At 37.5% G+C, this 21,815-nt stretch overlaps 1 protein-coding gene across 5 annotated transcripts in view; it reads left to right on the top strand.

Annotated features, from left to right (window-relative positions):
* Positions 1–21,815, top strand: part of stxbp6 (syntaxin binding protein 6 (amisyn)) — a 237,803-nt gene that overhangs the window by 43,677 nt on the left and 172,311 nt on the right. For 4 of the 5 annotated variants that reach the window (XR_010802172.1, XR_010802171.1, XM_066667717.1 and 1 more), the window contains exons 3-4: positions 11,717–11,847; positions 12,918–13,083. Coding sequence is in view for 3 of the 5 variants with exons in the window: in XM_066667717.1 (XP_066523814.1) it covers positions 11,717–11,847; positions 12,918–13,083 (297 nt within the window). In the remaining 2 variants the exon portion in view is untranslated. Of the gene's footprint in view, positions 1–11,716; positions 11,848–12,917; positions 13,084–15,701; positions 15,819–21,815 lie in introns of those variants that run through there. The other variant, XM_066667745.1, reaches the window with a different exon arrangement.

Here is a 21,815-nt window from a genome sequence, read left to right as displayed (position 1 = left end):
TGAAAGTAAACAGAGACCAAATGTCCTATAAAATGAAACTCAAGTTAAAAATGACTTTCTGTGGTATTTCAAACTTAAGTTAAATTTCAGCCACATACAAACAGTCGTTTCTCCTCAAACATACTGTTCCATCTTTAAAATGCAGAGCTTCGGAATGTAATCATAGACAATCATAGACATTCCCTTTAAATACTGAGACATGTCACTTATTTACAAAGCAGAGAGGACATAACTCAAGAGTGAGAACTTGCTCAGCCACTGTCCCTTTAGTTTCATCTTGTAAAATGAAGGAGAAAAAAACCCTTAGAGCTGAAATCAAACAAACAATCAAATCAAAAACTCCGGCTGTGTTATTTCCACCACTAAAAGAAACATATTATGGATTTTTTTTTTTTTTTTGCCAGTGCACATTTATTTTGGGATCAAACAAAAAAATAGAATGGAAAATGGACAGAATGGGGTGCAAAAAATACTCTCTACCCCTGGTTCCTGGCACTCAAACTGACAGTTCTGAATCAGACTATTTTGACAGGATGAGAATGACACTGATGTGCTTGATTCTTGTGGCATTTTCACTCACAAGATGTTTAAGACCCCAGGGTTCTGTGTTACTTTGTGGAAAAATGGTGTTACATGTTGCCACTTGTAGCCTGGCTATAGAGACAATGTAAAATGTATCAGCACATGTATTCAGTTTTTTGTGTGGCAATATAGTCACATTGAGCTGAACTTGTACCAGCTATGCTAATGAAGGAATCAGAGTGACATTTACCAGCCTAAACAGACTTAATTGTTGTTTTGTCCTGATATTTTTTATTTCTCAGTTGGCCACTGGTATAAACACTACCAAAACAAAAATAATTGCAGATTGTAGCCCCTCATACCAAGGCTCTGCATCTGATCCTCTGTATTAGCCCAAGTTGAGCTTGCTGTGTAGCAATGACCTGTCTCTTTGGGTGAAGTCTCTGTGACAGGCTGAACTGCAGACTCACACAGTGCTGCTGTACTGCCACAAGAATGAGGCAGAGCCTGTAATTAAATGTCTATTTTAAATGATGCTCTAAACTCTGTTCCTGGAGAAAGTCTTCACATGCTTCTAATAGCAGCTTCACCCCTCTGGTCTGTGCTGTTTTTACACAGATGAGGGTTAAATGAACCTTATTTAACCTTGTCAGCTGACATGGATTAGCCTTATATCACAGGACATTGTGCTACTTAAGCGCACAAAAAAAAATTAAATCCTTGATGATTCAAGGGAGTGGCCAAGAAGTCTTTCAGAAACCTCTGGCCTGCCTTAATGCTTCTTGCTCAGGAGATCGTGACCTCTGCTTCATTGTTCCATGCTCTGTCTTCCAGGTTAAGCTTTGGAGAAGTGAACATGTGCTCTGCCAGACCCTGAGCTATATCAGATCTCTGGATGCACAGAACTGTTATGTCAGTTGTTAATATAATATATAAGACAACTTCACTGTGATTTTAAATGTAGAAGGCTAAAAAGAGGGGATCTACTTTTGAAAATGGTTTTATTATTGTGTCACATATAGTAAAAATATCGACAGCCACTCAGTGTTTCACAGTCTTTCACACTGAAATGAATCAGTGTTAAAGACTATTGTAAATGCATCAGGAAAGTGGACCAGAAATGCTTTTTGAAAGCACACATTCAGATCCGATGGTTGTGTAATATTTAAGAAAAACATTTAAAAAAAAAAAAAAAAAAAAAAAAAAAAAATAAAGTGATATTTTTCCTGAGACTGAGAAGGTCTGTGAAAGAGCATCAGACTGAGACATCAAGAACAATCCATTAAGGACCGCAGTTAAATTATTAATAGCTTTTGTAGTGTCTAATCCCTTCTTTAGAAAGATGAATGCATCTTGGCCAGTTCAGGCACTAGGCCACAGAGATGAAAAATAAAATATCACTATAAAATATATAACAGTATACTGTTCACAATCTCACTTCTCAAATGCCCACCACCTTCATTTGGTATATTTCACCCTCCTAGGGAATGGTTTCTAATTAGCAGTTTCCTTTCGGCTGAATATTTTTAATTATCTTGAGGAGTTTTAATTATTCTCAAAGTATTCTTATCCTGTTGAACATGGTTTATTCAAGGATGACAGTATCTCATTTTACACAGCACTGGGGATCACTGAATGGTTTGAGCATGAAGTTGATGCAAATCATGTGTCATAACATATTTCATAAAGTATTGGCAAAAGTATTGAAATTCCACCACCATAATCAAAACAGTGCTGGAAGGAGCATGTTTTTAGGAGAATAGGGTTCTCTTCCTCCAGAACACTTCCAGGGACTAACAGATTTACTCTTAAGTAAAAGGTATCTCAGATGCCCTAAGATAGTGCTAATAAAACGGTGTCTGATAAAGTCTTTGACTCTGTAATCTCATTTTAAAAGCTGCTTCTGATACTGCTTATCATATCTCTTAATCAGATTGGTCTTGTCTCTCTTGTGCTTCCCTTTAATTGATTTCAGACATCTACGTTTCAGAGAAGAGACTGTACTGGCTGTGCACTGTGGTTTCAGTGAAGTCGATTGTTTGGGTCTATGCCTGCCTTACTATTGTGTAGCTGTATATTGCTTCCCTTGGGCAGTATTATTCAGGATTAGCGTCTGCCTTCAGTTATGCTGATGCCACACAATTGGACTGTATGTATCTATACTGGCAGAGGAAGCTGAAGCTCTTAACTTTTACTGACTCTTTATCCTGTAGAGTAAAATGGGGGAGTGATACTTTACTCCAAATGACGCATGCATAAGACAAAAATCCTCCAGACTGTCTCAGATCCAAGAACAGTAGCAGTTCAGCTCCACAAATCAAACTAGTGATTTCAGTTTCATAATATAAACACAGTCACTCATGTCTTCTGCTTGACATTTCATCTGTTGTAACACATCAGAAGATGCTGTGGAAATTGCACTTCCTTTAGTTTTTAGCTTGTTATGCTCTTGGTGTTCTATTTGAAAGGCTGCCAACGAGTGCTACACAAATTACAAGTGAAAATTAAAACAATAGTACTATTACTACTAAAAAATAACACAATTAATCATGCATACAATACTGAGCAATGTGTCAGAGGCCACCATTGCAGCACTTGAGACAGTTCCCAGGTTCAAACTAGCCCTACTAGCCCAATTCAGCACGAGAGCCCAGGAATAAGGTGTGTGGAGCAGAAGCTCTTGTTTTTAGCCTTTTTTTTTTGGTTTATTCATTATACATAAAAATATATTTATTTCTCCACATTGTTTGTTTCCCTTCATTCAATAATCCTGTCTTTGTGCTCACCCATTAATGAGGGTCCAGTTCTGTGATTGGAGAGAATCCTGCATTTGTGTAAGTCGTAACACAAAATCATAACAACTTGTCCCACAACAGTGTGTGCCACCTTATCAAACAATAAAACAACATTGCTGATTCTCTGAAAGACTAGCAACAAAATAGGACAGTATCTATATTATAAACAAAGGCTAAATGAAATACAATGTGATAATATATATCATTGTTGGATGTTTGTGTTAAAGTTGAAGAAAAATAACTCCATAATAACCACTCTACATATGTATTAAGTTACATTTAAGAAGTGTGGCCTCAGACTCTGGCACTGTTCTGTATAGATATTATAAAAGCTTGTGTTATGGACATTGGTTGTTTTTGGATTATTACAGCCTTCCTGTTAACTTCTTGTCTTAGTAGTAGTACTAGTAGTCTGATATACACTTCCAATAACTCTGTGCCAAACCAGTAAATATTTCAGTTCCTTCTGTTTGCCAGAGCCTCATGCAGTTTATTGTCATCTTGGCTCAAAGTTTCACTGTGTTGAAATGCTTGACTGTTCTGGAAATATTTGTCCAGATCTTGAGCTCTTTGCTTGTGTGAAGACCTGGTCACATTTGGCCCTTTGTTCCCAAACCGCGCTATGTGCCCTGCTGTCGTCATTTCCATGGTAACTCCTGGCCAGTGCCAGTTTGGAGAAGTGGTCTCACAGGGGTTGTAATGTCTTAAGAGCCCCTTATCTCCACCTGGCTGCTCTGGCCTTTGAAAACCATCCCACTGTGCTCCACTGCCTGACGTTGCACTGCTCAAATCAAAGGCTTTTCATCTTCCTCCCCAGGCAAATAGACCCTCCCCTTCCATACTAAACGATGGGAAGGGTTCTGAATCTGAAGGAGGCATGGAGTGTTGTTCTCCTGTGCGGAGGGCTGTATGCTTGAGTTTTTCAGCAGCAGAAAGTTACCTGTGATCTGAACAAAGATGGTAATCAAACACTTTGAGCAGCTGAGGGCTGTTCCACCTGATGCGCCTATTTGTTACATGGGATAAGAGTTTTCTGGAGAGCCGTGTCTTCCTTTGAAATCTAGTATGTATCAGCCACTAGGAAGCTATGTATGGAATACATGTCAACAGTTGGTGATAACTTATCAGCCTCTTTGGCCACGAATACTGTTCCAGTCAAATGTTTGGACATGCCCACTCAGGGATGGTTTCCTTTATTTTGCGCCATATTCCACATATTGTGAATGTACAGTACCAGGCAATTGTTTGGACACTTGCCTGGTTTAAATTTTTCTCTTTTAAAGGGCGGAAACACACCCTGGAGGGGGTGCCAGTCCTTTGCAGGGCTAGAAGCTAGTTCTTGATAATGTAGGTATTAATTAAAGTTGAAGATCTTGTGCTATAAAAAACGTTGCTCTTTTAAATTGTGATTTCATTACAAAGACAAACATTTTTATTACATTTATTTATCAGTGTCAGTGCACATTAAACAACCTTTCAATTTCCTCATCAATGTAAATGTGCAAAAGGACTGGCGCCCCCTCCTGGGTGTATTCCTACCTTGCGCCCAATGATTCCAGGTAGGCAGATAATGAATGAATGAATGTAAACGTGCCAGAGTTAGCTAATAAGCTAATTTTTATCTGTAGCCTCTGGTCAGGTGATTACAAACTAAACCTGAACAGTAAAATATTTGTAATTATTGTCTCATACATTTATTACATTTAAGTGGAGTGTATTGATGGTTTTATTGTTTGGTTTCTACATTTGAAAATTCATTCATACATTCACTGTCTGTAACCACTTATCAGGGCTGTGCCATATCATATCATTCACGATAATATCATCATATTTTTTTAAAACGATAAAAAAAAATTAATATTGTGATAACTGATATTCTGACTTTTTGCTGTTTATACATGCACGCTACATTTTCTGCACTTTGGTTTTGTGGTAGAGTTTTATTCTACATTCTTCATATAGAAGATTACTGTATGTTGTAACATTACAGAATCACTACAGTTATATTAGTTATCTTCTGAACGTTTATGCTCTTTTACAGCTGTGAGGAAATTATATATCAATTCAGTAATGTGTGGACACTTCTAGATTCCCTAAATTGTGGCTGGAGTGTATGTGTGTGGAAGGAAAAGTGAGTGTCATTACAGGAGAGCTGTTGACATTACTGGAGATGTTACTCTTTCCTGTATTGTCTGTCACAGTGAAAGTGGCTGCAGGAGCTCTGAGTCAGATAATGTAATGTAATTACCATCTTCCTCCGTTCCAAGCTCATGTGGGTGGCCCCAATACTCTCAATAATGATCGCTCCCAGGCTGCGATCTCAATCAGGGCTAGTTTGATTTGGATTAGTCTCTTGCCTCGTGTTCCACCTTAAATATTATGCATGATGTTACATGGTAGTGGAATAAAGTTTTTATTGTACTTCAAAACTACGTACTGAGTAGAGTTTCATTAGGATGGTTTTCTTTTTCTTAGTAATGCTAGTCTCCCCCTGTCCAGTTAATCATAGCTATGCAAATATTTACCAAGGTTAGGTGAGAACATTGCCTATGTGACACAGTGAGGAATAATGAAATGACGATGCCAAGTGAAGAAGAACTTCAGAAGCAGACAGCTGCCTGCTTCATTAAGTTAAATATTTGTGAAACTTTCTGTGAAAAAAAAAAATATATATTTATTTATTTATTCTTATTTCTTATATTATTTTTTTTATTGATTTTCTTTTTAGAAGCATCGTTTTCATACAGTTCAGTTTATTTTTCTACTTCTCAAAGGTTGTCCATCAGCCTGGATCCATGAAATAAAGATAAGTTAAATAAAATAAGACATAATATAAAATATGAAACGAAACAGTGCTGATGAAACAGTTATGAGTTAATGACCTAATAGCACCGCACTATATTAAACCCTGAAGTTTTGTGGTGTAGGTTTTCTCCCAGTTCTATTCAGAGCAAATTTGGAGTTTCAGTACTTTAAATTTTGAGCCCTTTATGTGTAATTGCCTTTGAACAAGTATTTATAAAAGTAAAGTAGGCTTGGTCTGTGGTACTGTATAGCTAATGTTGGTGGCATCTATCCTTAGGAACAGAGAAAATAAATGATGAGATCTTCTTTCTATTTAGTTAGATCTCACGTTAAATTAAAAGATGTTTTCCCGTTTTATTTCACCGTTGCGTAACTGTCATTTGGAAGTTGGCATCGAGCTTCTTGTTTTGAAACAGAACTGGCCACAAATTGTGTGATTAACAGAGAGGCTGTGGAATTTGTCAACGACGAATCTGTCAGTCAGAGCTGACGCTCGCCAAATCTGGAAGCAGAATATCTGCTTGGCTAAAGACCAACAAATAACATCATAACACTTGTGTGCAAAAGTTTTTGCACCCCTGTAAAATACCAAGCTCAGTGACATTACAGGACCTCCACAAACCAGATATTGTTTAATTGAAGGACAATTCTCATCATAGCAGTGCTAATGGAATGGTTTAGTAGTGTGCATAGCCCCATTTTTGTTAATTTGCTGTTCATCACCTCTACAAATACCACACTTTGCACTATTGAATGCACAACTTCAATGTACTTACTGAATTTAACATATTAGAAAAAAGAGCAAAACATTTTGGCCTTTGTAAATGTTATGGCACGTTATGTTATATTATTTCCAATGTGAAAAATGCAGCAAATGAACAGAGGAAGAATGAAACAAAACTAGTCAGGTACTGCCAGACAAAACCAAATGTGTGGGAGATAAATCTAATATTTATTTCTGAATATGTTAAACAGACAAAAAAAATACATTTAAACATTGCCAAAACATTTGATTGAAGTAATATTTTTCTAAATAAAATATTGAAATAAAAAAAATATATATATTTTATTATTTTTCCAAACCTCTGCAGAATCAGAATCAGACATATCCAGACTTTTTGCATGTAATTCATTCCTTCATCCTGTTCTCTGAAGTGTGGATTTGTGATGATGAGCTGGAGTGGAGCTGTGGGCTCAGTGTGTTAGATGTGCTGCTGTGCTCCAGGGAGGTGACACTGCTCTCTGATCAGCAGGCAGCTCACATTTTTCATTTTGTTCGGGTCCTTGGTGCGACATCTAAAAGGGAATTGCAATAGCAGCGTTTCCATCTTCACAAAGAATGCTCCTGCTTCAGTGCTCTCTGGCCTCAGTGTAGTGAACCTTCTGCCAGGGCCAAGAAATATAACCATGCCCCCCTGCCTCCTTTCCACTTTGAAACTCACTCACTGGAATCAGTGTTCAGGTTGCGGTCAGCCTTATAGACATGTAAAAATCTGGACACAGTCCATGTTCTGCTACTTCTAGTTCACGATTTCTAGCATTTATCTATTTTTTATAGTTAAAATTGTAAGAAAAATAAGTGTTTGTCATTTCTTTTGCAATACAAGGCAATTAATAGGATGCTTTTCCCACTTTGTTGCTGCAACAACCCACTAGCTGACTCTCGGCACTGGGCAGTGACTCAGAGCACCCCATTTAATTTGTCTGTTTTGTGCGTATACAGTCTGATTTCACCACAGCTGAACAAATGGTATTCACAGTGGGTGAACCATAAAGTAGTTGAATTCACTCTTTTGTAAGGGTGTCTAAATATGAAACATGCTTTATCCTCATCGTGTAGTACACATTATAGATCTCCACATTTAACCAAGAAAATATCATTTCACCAAGTGTTTTTTGCCTGCCACTGCATCATCTGTCTTGTTTTCCAGCTATGTAACCCACAAGCTCTATTGCTTTTACCCTTTCTCTGTAAAGTATATGAGTATTGTGTGTGAGTGTAAACTGTTGCATGCTGTGCTTAGCTGATTTACGATCTTCACTGAAGCTTGTTTCAAGATTAGCTGGAAATTCATGCGTCTTCTCTGTCACTCTGACATTTTTATTAGATAAGCAAATGAAATCTCATCAAACCTCTGAGGACCACGTGAAGCTGTGTTCCTGTACGGGGCGAATCTGGTCCGCAGAGACTTATTCAGGCTGTAGGAATTTGTTTAGGCCACATCACGGTGGGCGCAGAGCCCAGGTTTAATGTTTGCACATGAGCTTTTAATGAACTCAACGTATTCCCCTTAATCCTAACGCTGTATGTGCAATGGTTCAGGAAATTAGCTGAAAAGGTAAAAATCATGCCTAAAAATCCATCTATAAAAGTGTTGCTTTTATGAAGAAGGCAAAAATTACTTAACTTTATTTTCACTTTTTAAAACATACTTTTTTTAAGACTTAATTTGCATTGGATTTTTTCTTAATTTATTGAACTATTCTCATTAAATAATAAAAAAATGTGGGATTTAGATGTTTTCATTTTTATTAAACTGACTATAGCAAAATATCATTTTGTATTAAAACCATTACAAAGTATTTTAGCACACTTTTAATGGTCAGTGTACCTTTGACTTACAAAGTTATTTGTGTCCTGCCTTCAGTTTGTGGGTGAAGTAGGGTTCGGCCTCACTGCATTCCATCAGCCCCTGGAGACATCAGTAACGGTAAACAACAGCACACCTCCAGATGGCAGATAGAAGGCGCAAGGAGGAAGGATGACCTGCAGGAGAGGAAAGGGGAGAGGAAGAAAGAGGACCATGTTATGGTGGGAATGGAAAAAGGAGTGATATGGAGAGGGAGGGAATATGAGGGAGAGCAGTTAAGGTTCAAATATTCAGAGGCCTGTATAAACAGTACAGAAGATGAACTCCCTCTGAAGAGCCCGCTTTGAGATTCTGCAGCTTTACTACAAGCAGAACCATCAGTAAACACTGCATTAGATCCCTCACTCTACAGCTGTGGAATTTCAGTTGATGAGAACGAGAGAGAGCGAGATAAAGAGGGGGAGGGATGCTAATGACTGACCTTTGGTCAGTAGGCCACATGCCTTGAAGGATGCTGGGTGCATTGTGGGTGTAGTGTGTAGTGTGCTAGAATGTTTATAGCTCCTTGTAGGTTTTTGGTTAATGTGGAGTGTGTGTAGGTGGCTGTGTGCGCACATGCTTTTATTTTGTGCACTGAAATGTGTGAAAATTATCATTTTTCTTGGGTTGGTCATATGAAGCACACAATCCTGTAAAATAAATGTATTCCAAAGGAATCTTTAAGTAAGTTAAACTGAATAGAACATGGAATTTAACCAAAAATCACAACAATTAATAAAAGGAAGTTAATGAACATGATAAAAATGTGTATATAATAAAACAGCATTGTCACTGATCCACTTATACCAGAGCAAATGACACACACACACCACACTGCGACCATGTCAGTGTCACCAGAGTGCACCTTTATGGAGAGTTAATGAAATGGACATGGAGTGTAGATACAAGGAGGCCATGTTTTGTCTGATCTGTTTATTAGCCTCATGTGGCCTTGGAATAGGCTTCCATTTTGTAACTTGAAGAACACTCTCAAAACATAACCTCAGCCATTTTCAAAAGCCAAGCAATATAACTGCTTAAAGTTTAGACTTGATGGAAAGTAAGTAGGAACCATTTCTGATCTCAGATTGGAAGGCTGTTCCAGGGCCCAATACTGAGAAAAGGCTTAAAATATAGATGCCTTCTGATTTAATTTTTAACCAAAAAAGAAAAAAAATACAGTATTTAATAAGTGCCACATTTTGAAATGCATTCAGCGTTTACATAGAGACAGCACAATCTGGGAGGCCCTGTCTAAATAAAGTTGCTTTCTATTGCTGTGAAGTAGGGTTTTGCATTCCAAATAATTTTTATGAGCGGTTAAATGATAAATCCCAAAGTCCAAAACAATAAACACTGCTAATCCACTTTCCACAGCAGGGGGCAAATGCTTTATTAAACCCTGTTTTGCGAGCGCAACAAAAGCTGTTGTGTTCTCTGTGGAGCAGTGTTCTTCCTGCAGTGTCGTTCTTCCAAACAGAGGGACTGAAAACAAAACTTTACAGCTTCCACTCATATTATAATGTATATAATATAAATTGGTAATGTAAGACCCTTAAGTCAGCCCAGCATTTTTAATTTAATGTGGCTTTAGTTTTAATGTGGCTTTAATTTAGTTTAATTTATGTGGCTTTAGCTCTCTTTGTACAGCCTTTTTACTCTGTTATGGTTTTTAAAACTTCGACAGTGCTAATCATTTCTTTAAAAAACCTTCAATAATACTGAGGGGCAGCAGATCTGTTGTTGCCATTTTCTTGTTGTGATTGCTTCAGAGTGAGGGAATCACATTTTCACGGTCTGGAAGTAAACGTTGTGATTGACATATTTAGCTCTGCTTTTTCCGCCTCCTGGATTAAGCACCTAAACGGGATGTTTTAGTTTTCAGTGACTGAACGCAGAACTCAATGTTGTCATGTTTGGTGTAGTGCAGTGTGCACCCTACGCTGTTGTTTTCTGACCCTGACATGATTTCCCTTTTTCAACGCTATGTTTTTGAATGACTTTAACAGTTAACTGAATGCTTGGGTACCTGTGTCTCCCAGATTTGGGCATTAGTATATGCGAGTGACACAGTTATGGTTGAGAAGTGGTGTTTAGAATGTAATGATTATGAACTGAAGGAATGCAGTGTAAGAATGGGGGCTATGCTATGGACACTTGAATGTCTGTATAAGAGCTATACTCCTTGTGCTGTACTTTACTGTTTAAATAAAGATTGAAGCCTATTCTCTTTTAAGCAGAAACCCATGTCTGGAGAGTTCTTTTGAGTAACCTGGGGTGAATATATAGGAATAAGTGGCAAGGTTATTATGCCACAACACCTGTCTTCCTTTAGATTTTCTTTTACCTGGGAGCTCTCTGCAGATGATGACCAGAAGATTTCGGGCACTTGGTGAAAGCTGAAATAAGTCAGGTTTATAACCCATTTTAAGGCACAAATGGCAACCCATTTGTGCCTTAAAAATGCTAACCCAAGAAGAAAACCGTACTGTAGTCAAAAGTTTCCTGATAATATTTGGACACATTGGCCAGATTCCCTACAGAGGGGTGCACGAGTTAATATACCCTTCTTAAACACTCGTGTGAATCAAGCCACTTTATGAAGAATAATGGAGAAATCCAGACTGCATATAGAGGAAAACTGAGTATTTATTGTTTATATCTTTGGCCTGTATGAGTAAATATGTTTTTGGGGTCAGGTATTTGAGAATACTTGCAGAAATTTAAACTTCATAGAAGTCATAAAATTAGCACTGGGCCTTTAAAAGTATTGTTTTTGGTCAAACTAAGATGCACATTCAAGTCCTGTATATTAACTGTACATGATGATTCTTTTCATCAGAGGCTTGATGTCCACTGAGGTCACATCATCAACACTTTCCACTAAAAAATATGCTTTATTGTTCTCAGCTTTATGTTGCATTGTGAACCTCTCATTTTTTTTTCTCTGAACTCTGGTTTCAGTGACTAACAAGAAGCCAACGCAGGTGTCCATCACGAAAGTGAAGCAGTTCGAAGGCTCCTCCTCCTTTGTCCGGAGATCACAGTGGACGCTTGACCAGCTGAGGCAGGTTAACGGCATAGACTCCAACAAGGTGAGTTATTGGAGCGTGCCGGCTCACTGTGGACAAGCCTGTGGCTCTGTGGAGCATGCTGGCTGTGGAGGTGGGGAGATGCTTTTAGTCATTCTGCTCTTGGACTCACCTGTCCATATACCGTATTTTCCGCACTATAAGGCGCACCGGATTATAAGGCGCACCTTCATTGAATGACCTATTTTAAAACTTTGTCCATATATAAGGCGCACCGGATTATAAGGCGCATACAATAGACGCTACAGTAGAGGCTGGGGGTTACGTTATGCATCAATTAGATGGAGCGGCGCTAAAGGGAATGTCAACAAAACAGTCAGATAGGTCAGTTCAACTTTATTAATAGATTACAACCCAGCGTAGTTTAAGGTAAAACATGTAGTGCAATGTTAATATACCCCACATAGTGGGGGGGGGGGGGGACTTTTCCTCGATTCAATAATAATAATAATAATCACAATATAGTAACACTCGAAATAGTGCAAAGCGATAACAATATATCAATAACTCAACGTTGCTCAAACGTTAAAATCACACAACACACAAAATAAACACGTAAAGCTCACTTTACTAAGTTATTCCTCATCCACGAATCCCGTTCGTTAGTGATTCGTTAATGTTAAATTCTCTTGCTGCTGCTCTATTCCCGTGTTCTTCTGCGTGACTGATCGCCTTGAGTTTAAACTCTGCGTCATATGCGTGTCTCTTAATAGGAGCCATTTTGGGGTCTTTACATAAAAACAAATGGAAATGAAATATATATACCGGTATATATCCAGCATGCACCGCGCGCGGAAGAAAATGAAGTAGGCGGCTGCTTACCGTAGTTGCGAGACCTGGCTCAATATTGGTCCATATATAAGGCGCACCGGATTATAAGGCGCACTGTCGGCTTTTGAGATAATTTGAGTGTTTTAGGTGCGCCTTATAGTGCGGAAAATACGGTAAGCGTCTAAAAACATTTTTTCACTCCAGCTGTCTATTTCTTTACAGAATTGTTCACTGTCTTATATTTAAAAAAACAAACAAACAAAAAAAAAACTTTCTCTTTTGCTCTTTCTGTCATGCCACAGGACTGTCCAGAGTTTGATTTGATGTTTGAGAATGCGTGTGACCAGTGGGTTGCTGGCTCTTCTGGAGACAAGTGCATGTTTGTTCAGGTCCTCCACAACACCTGCCAGCGTTACAGTGCAGATAGAAAACCTGAGTTTGTGAACTGCCAGTCTAAACTGCTGGGAGGTGAGTGCACTTCTCCTAACACATGCTCTAGCAATATAAAATGGAGTGTCATCCCTGCAAGATACCCATCATATTCCTACCTTCATTATAGAAACTGAGTATCTTACTGCAAAGATAAAAGCTGGGCATGATCATGCAACAAGCAGCTTTGTTTAACGAGATTAAATCAGTGTTTCTTTGCATTTTGAAGTTTCTAGAAAGCATTGAATCTGCATAATTGTTTATAAGCACTTTAATTCTGATGTGCTTTACACAAAAGTTCAGACAGTTGATAACACCTAATCAACTTAATGTATGCTAAGAAAATTGCGGACAATTTAATGATAATAAGATGACAGTGTTTGAGTGGAACAATAATATTGTATCATTTCCTCATGTAACTTGGGGAAATGTATAGATTGTATAGATTAATATCCAACATACAATATTGGTGCCATCATGAACATAGGAAAAGAATAATAATTTAATCAGTTGCCACAGATTCATAAGAACACGTTTAACATTATTCATGTTATAAATCTACACTTATATTTGAATCTATATTTGGGTTATTCACAGAGTACACTACACTGGGGAAAATGATTTCAGATGGAGTTCAAAGAGTCTAAAACTGTTCTCACTGTTCACAAAACACCCCAGATAACTACACTCAAGTCTTATGGTACTGCACATCCATAAAGTGCTTTTCGCAACAATTTTTTAGCAATTAACCACACTACTGAAACAGCCCGTCTCATTATCTCCATCCCTCTACTGGGAGAAATATCAACAGTAACATTACAAAGGAAAACAGCAGAAAACGGCATGCTATTGCCAAGAAAACTATACTGATGAATCGGAAATCAAGAAACACCACTAATGAAGCCTTTTTTGCTCATTGATTTTAAATCAGTAGAATTTTACTGATTGGTACAGTGAGTGTTCAGGTGTTTGAATCAGTATTCAAAAAGATTATTGCATGTCTAGTAGCTTTAACCTCTTACAACTTTGTAGTTTGTAAACTGGAATACTGCAGGTTTGCTGCATGGAGTTCTCTCTCACATTTCAGGCTGCTACTTCTGTTTGAAAACAGTCTGTGCTGAAACCTCTTGAATTTCCTTACTCTTCTGAGCAGTTCAAAAGTTTTTTTCCTCCTTACTCCCACATATTTAAAGTAATAAGTGGAACCTGAAAGGTTAGAATATTTTATCCAGCTGTTCTGCGTAATTGGAGTAATGGCTGAGAAGATCCATGTGCCTTTGTAAATGAAGCCGTCAGAACAAGCAGCCTGTTTTGAATTAACCTTAAATAATGCAACTGATTCACTTAGGTTTTCAGCATTTTCTGAGTTTGTTGGTAGTTTTTCCATCTTCATATTTGCAAGCTCAATTCCCAGTAAGCATGGTGCTTGTATAAAGTTATAATTAATCACAGTAAATACAAAAAAAAAAATAGAATATGAAACAAATAATCACAATAAATAATATTGTTTTTTTTTTTTTTGATTGCATGAATTTGTTAAATCAACAGCACACATTACTTAAAATCATTTTTTTATTAACTGGTAAAACTTGGCATTGGATGATAACCTCAAATAACACGGACTCCACGAGGAGAGACTTGGAAAAAGTAAAACCAACACATTTACACAGAGAGTATCACACTTAATGGAATAATGTTACTTGGTTTTATATAATAATAAATAAACACTTACTGCTCAGATATTTAGCTTTTTAAATCTCTGGTGCCTCAAACTTTTGCACAGTAGTTTAGATTGTGCCACTTTGTAACAAATCTTGTGAGAAATTTCAAACCATTCAAAAACGTTTGAAATGTTCAGTGCAGGATTTCAGTATATTTCACCATCTGTTATACATAATATTGTAAAAAGACTGAGGTAGTCCTGAAAAATATCTTTTTGTTGAACAACGCTGTCAAGGTACATGACCTTTGAGCCAGCAGACAGCATGGCATAAGAAACTGTCATGCTGCCATGATAAATGTAGCTAAATGGGCTTTGGAATATCAGATAATATTATCCTGAGCAATTAACTGTTCTGGTCATTTTACAGATGCTGGAGAATGTCATGTTGGGTGTCATGCCCAACGCAAATATCTGTAACAGTTAGCAATTATTACCCAGACGTTATCCTCTCAGCACAGTTCTAATAGCAGTTATCCTGCCAGCACCCTAGAGCACAGCCCAGGTAATGTCAGAGTTGGTCCATGTATGAATAGAGATATAATGTTCATGAAAATCAGTGAATTCATCCCATGCCTCCTCCACGCACTGCACACGTGTTACCCACTGTCCTAACTGGACACCACATCAATGATCCTGAATTTTCAGAACTTTCAGTTTCATTAACATTCAACTAGAGAGGGTCCTGCTGAATCTATGGGAGCTGCTTTTAGGCTTAAGCACCTTCTACTTTTCCTGGTGGGAACTCCTCAGTAAGCTCCATCTCACTCTATAAAGCACAGTTTGGCTCCATGCCTCTTCTCTCCTGTGGAGGCTGGTCTAGTGAGCAGAATGTGTGGATTAGTGTGGGTAGAAGTGTCAGGAAGGGCATTGGAGAGCTGTAACATGCTGTTAGCACTATTCAGACAGAACTTCTGTGTATGGACTCTCGCTCTAGACGGAGATACAATACCGTGTCGAGGCTTCAGTGGGTCAGCGGGCTCTATTGAGTTTCATCTGGACATGACCAGCTGAAAATGGATGACCTGCGAAAGAAAAACCTCTTGTCCCTTACAGTCTAAGTCTCACACCAGTGCAAAACAAGTATCATGAAGCTGCTCAGGTGTGGGACAATAACTGTGGGGGACATGCCTTCTGAGTTCCTCTGGAGCTGACCCTAATAATGACCCTGAAGAGTTTAAAAAGCAGGGAACATATGTTACACACATGTCCAGATATCACACACAATGCTTACATCTTTATTATGGAAATATCAAGTGCTCTCTTTGCACTTACATATTTATTTAAAGTGAGACCGATGGTCTTAATGGGCAAAAGATTGTGGACCACTGCTCATCCAGAGTTTCTTCTGAAGTCAAAGGTATCAATGTGAATTTTGGGCCCCTGTGCTGCAGCAACGGACTTTGTGTCAGTTGTATTTATATAGTGTTTTTCACAATGAGAATTTATTTGAATTTGGCTGGACAAATGGTAATTTATTTAGAAAGACTACATCATTTGGTCTTGCTGATATGTAAAGCTGGGTGTCATTAATGTAACAGTGGAATTAAATATCTTGCTTGCAGTTTACCTGGTGGAAGCATATACATTTTGAATAGTAAAAGACCAAGTACTGACTCTTGCAGAACACCACATTTTTCTAAAGTATGGTTACAGGATTTGTTATTCAGAAAACAAACAAACAAGTAACAAGTAATATTCCATGATCTATGGCATCAAATGCTGCACTAAGATCAAGCAGAACCAGGATAGTGATACAGCCCCTGTAAAGTTAAAGTGTAAAGTGTTTGATTATTCTTGTTAAAACTGGTTCAATGTTGTGATTGGGTCTCAATACAATTTGTGAGGTAAATAGGGTCTATTAATTAATTAATTAATTAATTGTTTAATGATAAATAATGCTTTTTTCTGCCTATATTGTTTGAATTTGTTTGGTGCATCACTGTCTCTGAGCACAGCTCATTGCGTAGATTGCTTATTTGCTCAAGATCTTTAGGTTGAGCTGGAAATGACATGGCAGTAAGGTCAGGAAGTCTTCTCTCAAGGCTTTATGGAGTTAGAAATTGCTGAGGCTTTCATGGTTTTCAGTCAAGAGAACATTGAGGTCAGGTACTGATGTAGGATGATTAGTTATGGATCACAAACACCACTCCAGCTCATCCCAAAGATATTGACTGAAGCTCTAGAGAATGCAGTTTCACTGCTCCACTGCACAAAGCTTCCCAGTCTCTAGCAGATGCTTGCTGTTGGGTATGTTAACTTTTTAGGTTATGTATAACTGTCCGATCTGTTTTAATGTTTTTCTATGGTGATTACTCTATATGTTGTATATGTATAAGTGAGCACAGTATTCCACAACAATGATATCTCATAGTAATACTATTAATGATTTGCATATATAATATTGTCTTAAAGGTGGACCTTAAATATGTGTGAAATGCTATAGTATTAGAAGAAGCAGACCAACACATCTGACAAAAATATCCTTTTACATTGTCATCTGCAAATTTCAACACCAATTGTATCTATAAGATGTATCTGGAGGACTAAATAATGTCTAAATGCTAAGATTTAAATAAACATAAATAGTAATGTTATCAGTAGTACTTTGAGCTACAACCACAAAAAATAACTTTGTTGTGTTTTATACTACATTATGTATTGGATACATTCTCCTACTTAATAATAGCAAAGTCTTGCTTGTTCATTCAATAGAGTTGAACACAAAGGTAGTGACATGATAAATAATGTTTATTGATCTCTCCTGACTCTTAAATGAATATCACTTGTGTACAGCCCATAACTCAAGCCGTTTATAGATTACATTTGCATGTACTTAGACAGGCCATTTAAAGTGACATGACTCAATTTTCTCATTCTGTGTTAGTGCAATTTAAAATAAATGAAAAACATTATTTGGATCCATATTCACTGTCCATAAAAAGTAAAGAATGAACTCTCCACTGTTGCACCTTCAACAGTTTCAGATGTAGTGAGGTTGAATATTACCCTTACAACATGACTGGTAAAATAAAAGGCCTCTGAAAACATGATGAGAAGCCAAGACTCAGGAAATGAAATAGCCAGCTGCCTTGAGTTCTGGAAAGAGGTCTAGTGACAAGAAAAAAGTAACAGTACAACTGAATCGAGTGGTTTCTGATTGGGGCCAGTGACACATCTCTTTCAGTCAGATTCTACTCAGAAGACTGTTTTGCTGAAAATCTCAAGAGTTCAGACTTGACACTAGCCTGCATACTAAGCAGCAATAACTTTGATTAGATGAACTTTGGAAGCTGTCCTTGCAGAGCTATCCTACATTCATTCAGTTCACTTAAAGATTCGCCATTTTCGCTCATTGTTTCTGATTTTTAAATGGAATGTGTGCTGCTCTGTTTGAATTCTCACCTCTCTCTTTGAGCATGGCACATGTGACTTTGAATAGCTGGATACATGAGAGAGAAATATATCTATGCAAAAACTGAGCCCCCCTGGCTAAACTACTTTTTTCTTTTTTTTTTTCCCCCCATTTGCTCTTTCACAGTTACTTAAATAACAGTGAATAGTATATGTGCATATAAAATAATATGGGTGTCATAATATAATTATTTTGCCAAGTCTCAAACATGAATTAAGTTGTAAGAACTTATTAGACTAGTCCTTAACTGATATTAAAAATTACTTACTGATGACAGTTCTAGAGTATAATTAATGTTTGTGGGCATGAGAAGGAACACAGTTGCTGGATACAATAGCTGAGGTATGAACAGGATATTGAGAAAATATGGCAAGACATGACATGTGGCAAGACATGGCCATGAGGCAACACAACACAGGAAAGAAGTGAGGTTAACAGAACCAAGCATAACAGTAATACATTCTCTGACCCTTTAAAACTTGTGCTAGCCCTCAGCTACAATGGAAACCTAAAGGCAGCTGGTGGATGATGTGAGCAAACTAATATCTACCGAACATATGGTGGCTAAATAACGTTATCAAACTAAATCCAGCCTTCCAATTTACAAACTATTGTTAGGAAACAGTTAAGCTGAACTCTGGAAGTCAATGCAAACGGTGGAAGACCAAGAAAGCTGTTGCTTGGTGTACACTGTCTAGAAAGGCAAAGCAAAACAAATTACCTTCAGAGAGAGGTTTAGGAGTGGCAGTGTACCAATATACTCTGCACCACTGCATACATAGACACAATCTGCATGAAGTTATCAGAAGGAAACTTTAAAAGCCAATGGGTATGAAATACATATGCAAAGCTCTGGGATTAGGAAGCAGTGGCTGTTGTTCTTGCTAAGCTCTGTGCTCTGGAAAATATTTCTGACCAGGGATCTATCTTTTTATAAGCAGAATAAACATTCATCTATTTTCAGATGTATTTTAGCTGAATGTTTGTACTAGATGCTGTCTTTAAAAAATTTTTATTCAACATGTTAATTACTCTACAAGTATTTACACTGATATCAGAAAGTATGTGATTATCTTTTACTGTTTAAAGTGCTTATGTCTGGTACCTGTTTGTGTGCATTTTATATTTAAGATTCATACTGGGTTCCTTCTTACTCTTTAATGCTGTGATGCCTCGCAGAGTATTTTGCTGCAACAGGCATTAATAGCAAATCCTCATTTGGCTGTCATTAGAAATAAATGATATTCCACTGGGTTTTTGATCATGCCGTGTTTCGTTACTGTATTTTGAGGTGAGTCATGATTTTTTTTTTCTGTTTGTCACCCAGTAAGCAGCTGCTCATATCCATGTTGTTCTACATGAGAAAAGATGGAAAGTGCTGGGATAATTGGGCATTCATGATCTGGAAATAAGGCTTGTTGAATAGGAACTGAATTGGAATTGAACAGTTGCTTTTTTTTTTCTTTGCCCTTTCACCTTTTTTTCCTTCTCTTTTCTTTTTTTTGTCACTTTGTTGTTTGCTTAGTTTTTATGAATTATCTGCAAAAGGTAACATTGCACAAAATTGAGGATTACTGGAAGAATAGGGATAAGGCACAAATATGATTAGGTGAAAAGTGAAAATAGCCTGGATTACCTGAAGTAGATTATAGTTTATTCTTAACACAACAAACTTGAGATTGATATAAATTACAGTAGCCTGATTAAGCCACTCATCAATCTGTAAATTCAAACATTGTTCTCTGCAAGAGTGAGGAAGACGTTTGCCTTAAATACAAAACTGTGTTTGACAGACATCTTAAACTTAAGAAATTCCAGAAATGATCTGTGCCCTTTTGTTTTTAAAACTGTAATGTTTTATTCAAATGAACACGTTGTCGACAAAAAGCCGTCTTGCATTAGAACTGTGTTAAAGGCCAGGAGGACAAAAGGCCGTGTCTACAGACCAGCACAATTCTCAGTCCTGCTTTTGTGTTGCTTGCACCAAGTGTTTTTCCTTCCCTTTAACTTTCATTTGAAAGAAAATAGCCCCTGGCTATACTGTAGAGTACTGGAGAAAGGTGAAAAGGCTTCTTGGGTCAGATCATAATGTAAAGTGCAGATTAGCATGAATTAGTGGGAGTGTTCTGAAAGACTTGGCAGTGTACTGTGTGGGTCTTTGCAGGAAGTTTCCTGTTTGGAAGAGTGGAGCTTGGCGATGGGTTTGCACTGTAGCCGTATCTCAGCATGATGAGGCCGCTTCTCAGCAGCCTGCTGAGCACTGTGCAAAGAGACAGCCTTTCAGACTTCCCTTGCCAATAAGAGGCTGACTCACTCAGCTAAGAGCAACACTGGAATAGTTTGACAAATAATCAATTTTAAATATTTCCCCATTATTTCAAATGTGATGGATCAGTGTGTGATGCCCAAAGGGGGGTGTATTTTTTTTTAATGCACTGGAGCTACAGGCTAATAAAACTAATAGTTACTTAAAGCCTATGCATTTTAATAAATTAGCATTTGCCTCCAATTCCAGTGCAGCATTAAACAAGCAGGCAACATCTCAGCTCATTAGCTGCTTTGAGGTTATGAAGAAAATTTGAGAAGCAGAATCTTTTGCATTTCATTAGATTGTTGTTCAATTGTCATTATTTTCAAGTTTGTTTTACTGTAGGAGCTTTCCTTTGTGTTTATGATTTATGTGTAGAAAGTTTAAAAATTGGAGGATCCAAAAAGACCTGCTTTCTTGGGTTCCCATTGAGACATAGATCTTTGTCTGTACAGCACTTACAAAAGTTTTCTGTGTTTCATGATTTTGTTTAAAAAAGACAGCTAAGTTCAGTAGATAACAGGGTGGCAGACACAAGTTGCTCTTGATGCTTTGGGCTCTTTCTCTTTCAGACCTACACTCTCAGAAAAACTGTCCCTGTGGTGGTACAAGGGTTCATATTCAGAGAACATAATTGAACCATATTCTGCATTAATTGGAGATTGTGTAAGTTGTGTTGATTTCATACGCTCCAATTAATTTCCCAGATGTATGTATTGTATTTCATTTTTAAATAGATGTATAATGAAACCTTACAAATATTCATGTAATGTAGCTTTAGGGAACATGCCTGGACTCTAAACAAGTACTGCACATTTTAAAGTTATGATGCTTTTCCATTGCATGGTACCTATTTGATTGGTCCATTTTCTCTTAATGTCATTTAAGTGATTAATGAATTCAATTGATGTGAATTTCCCCCCTCTTTGATGTAACCAAGATATTATGAAATGAAGTAATCAAGGTTCATGAGTCTTATCATATGCCCAGAAACACGGGCAATTACACTGTGCACTAAACCTCTTACTCTACCCAATCTCCCAGGCTGTATCATATCTGATCTATCGCAGTTTGTGGAATATGGGATGTATAAAACTAAGGTCTGTATCTGCAGCTAGATCAGTCACAAACGAACATTGGTTTTGAGAGAGGTAAGTAAGTTAGCATTAGCATAGTAACTGTCCAGACTGTTGTCTGATTTACAAGCCATTTTTGTTCTGTCAGAGAGGATGTTTGGATATATACACATTTTTAAGCCAGGAACATTTTTTTCTAAAGATAATTCTGGATTTGAATGAGCAAGGAGATTTGTTTCCAGACATACGGCA

The sequence above is a fragment of the Hoplias malabaricus genome, chromosome 1, assembly GCF_029633855.1.
Source record: "Hoplias malabaricus isolate fHopMal1 chromosome 1, fHopMal1.hap1, whole genome shotgun sequence".
Lineage (NCBI taxonomy): Eukaryota > Metazoa > Chordata > Actinopteri > Characiformes > Erythrinidae > Hoplias > Hoplias malabaricus.
Note: the sequence above shows the minus strand (reverse complement) of the source record. Positions and strands in the feature narration are given on the sequence as shown.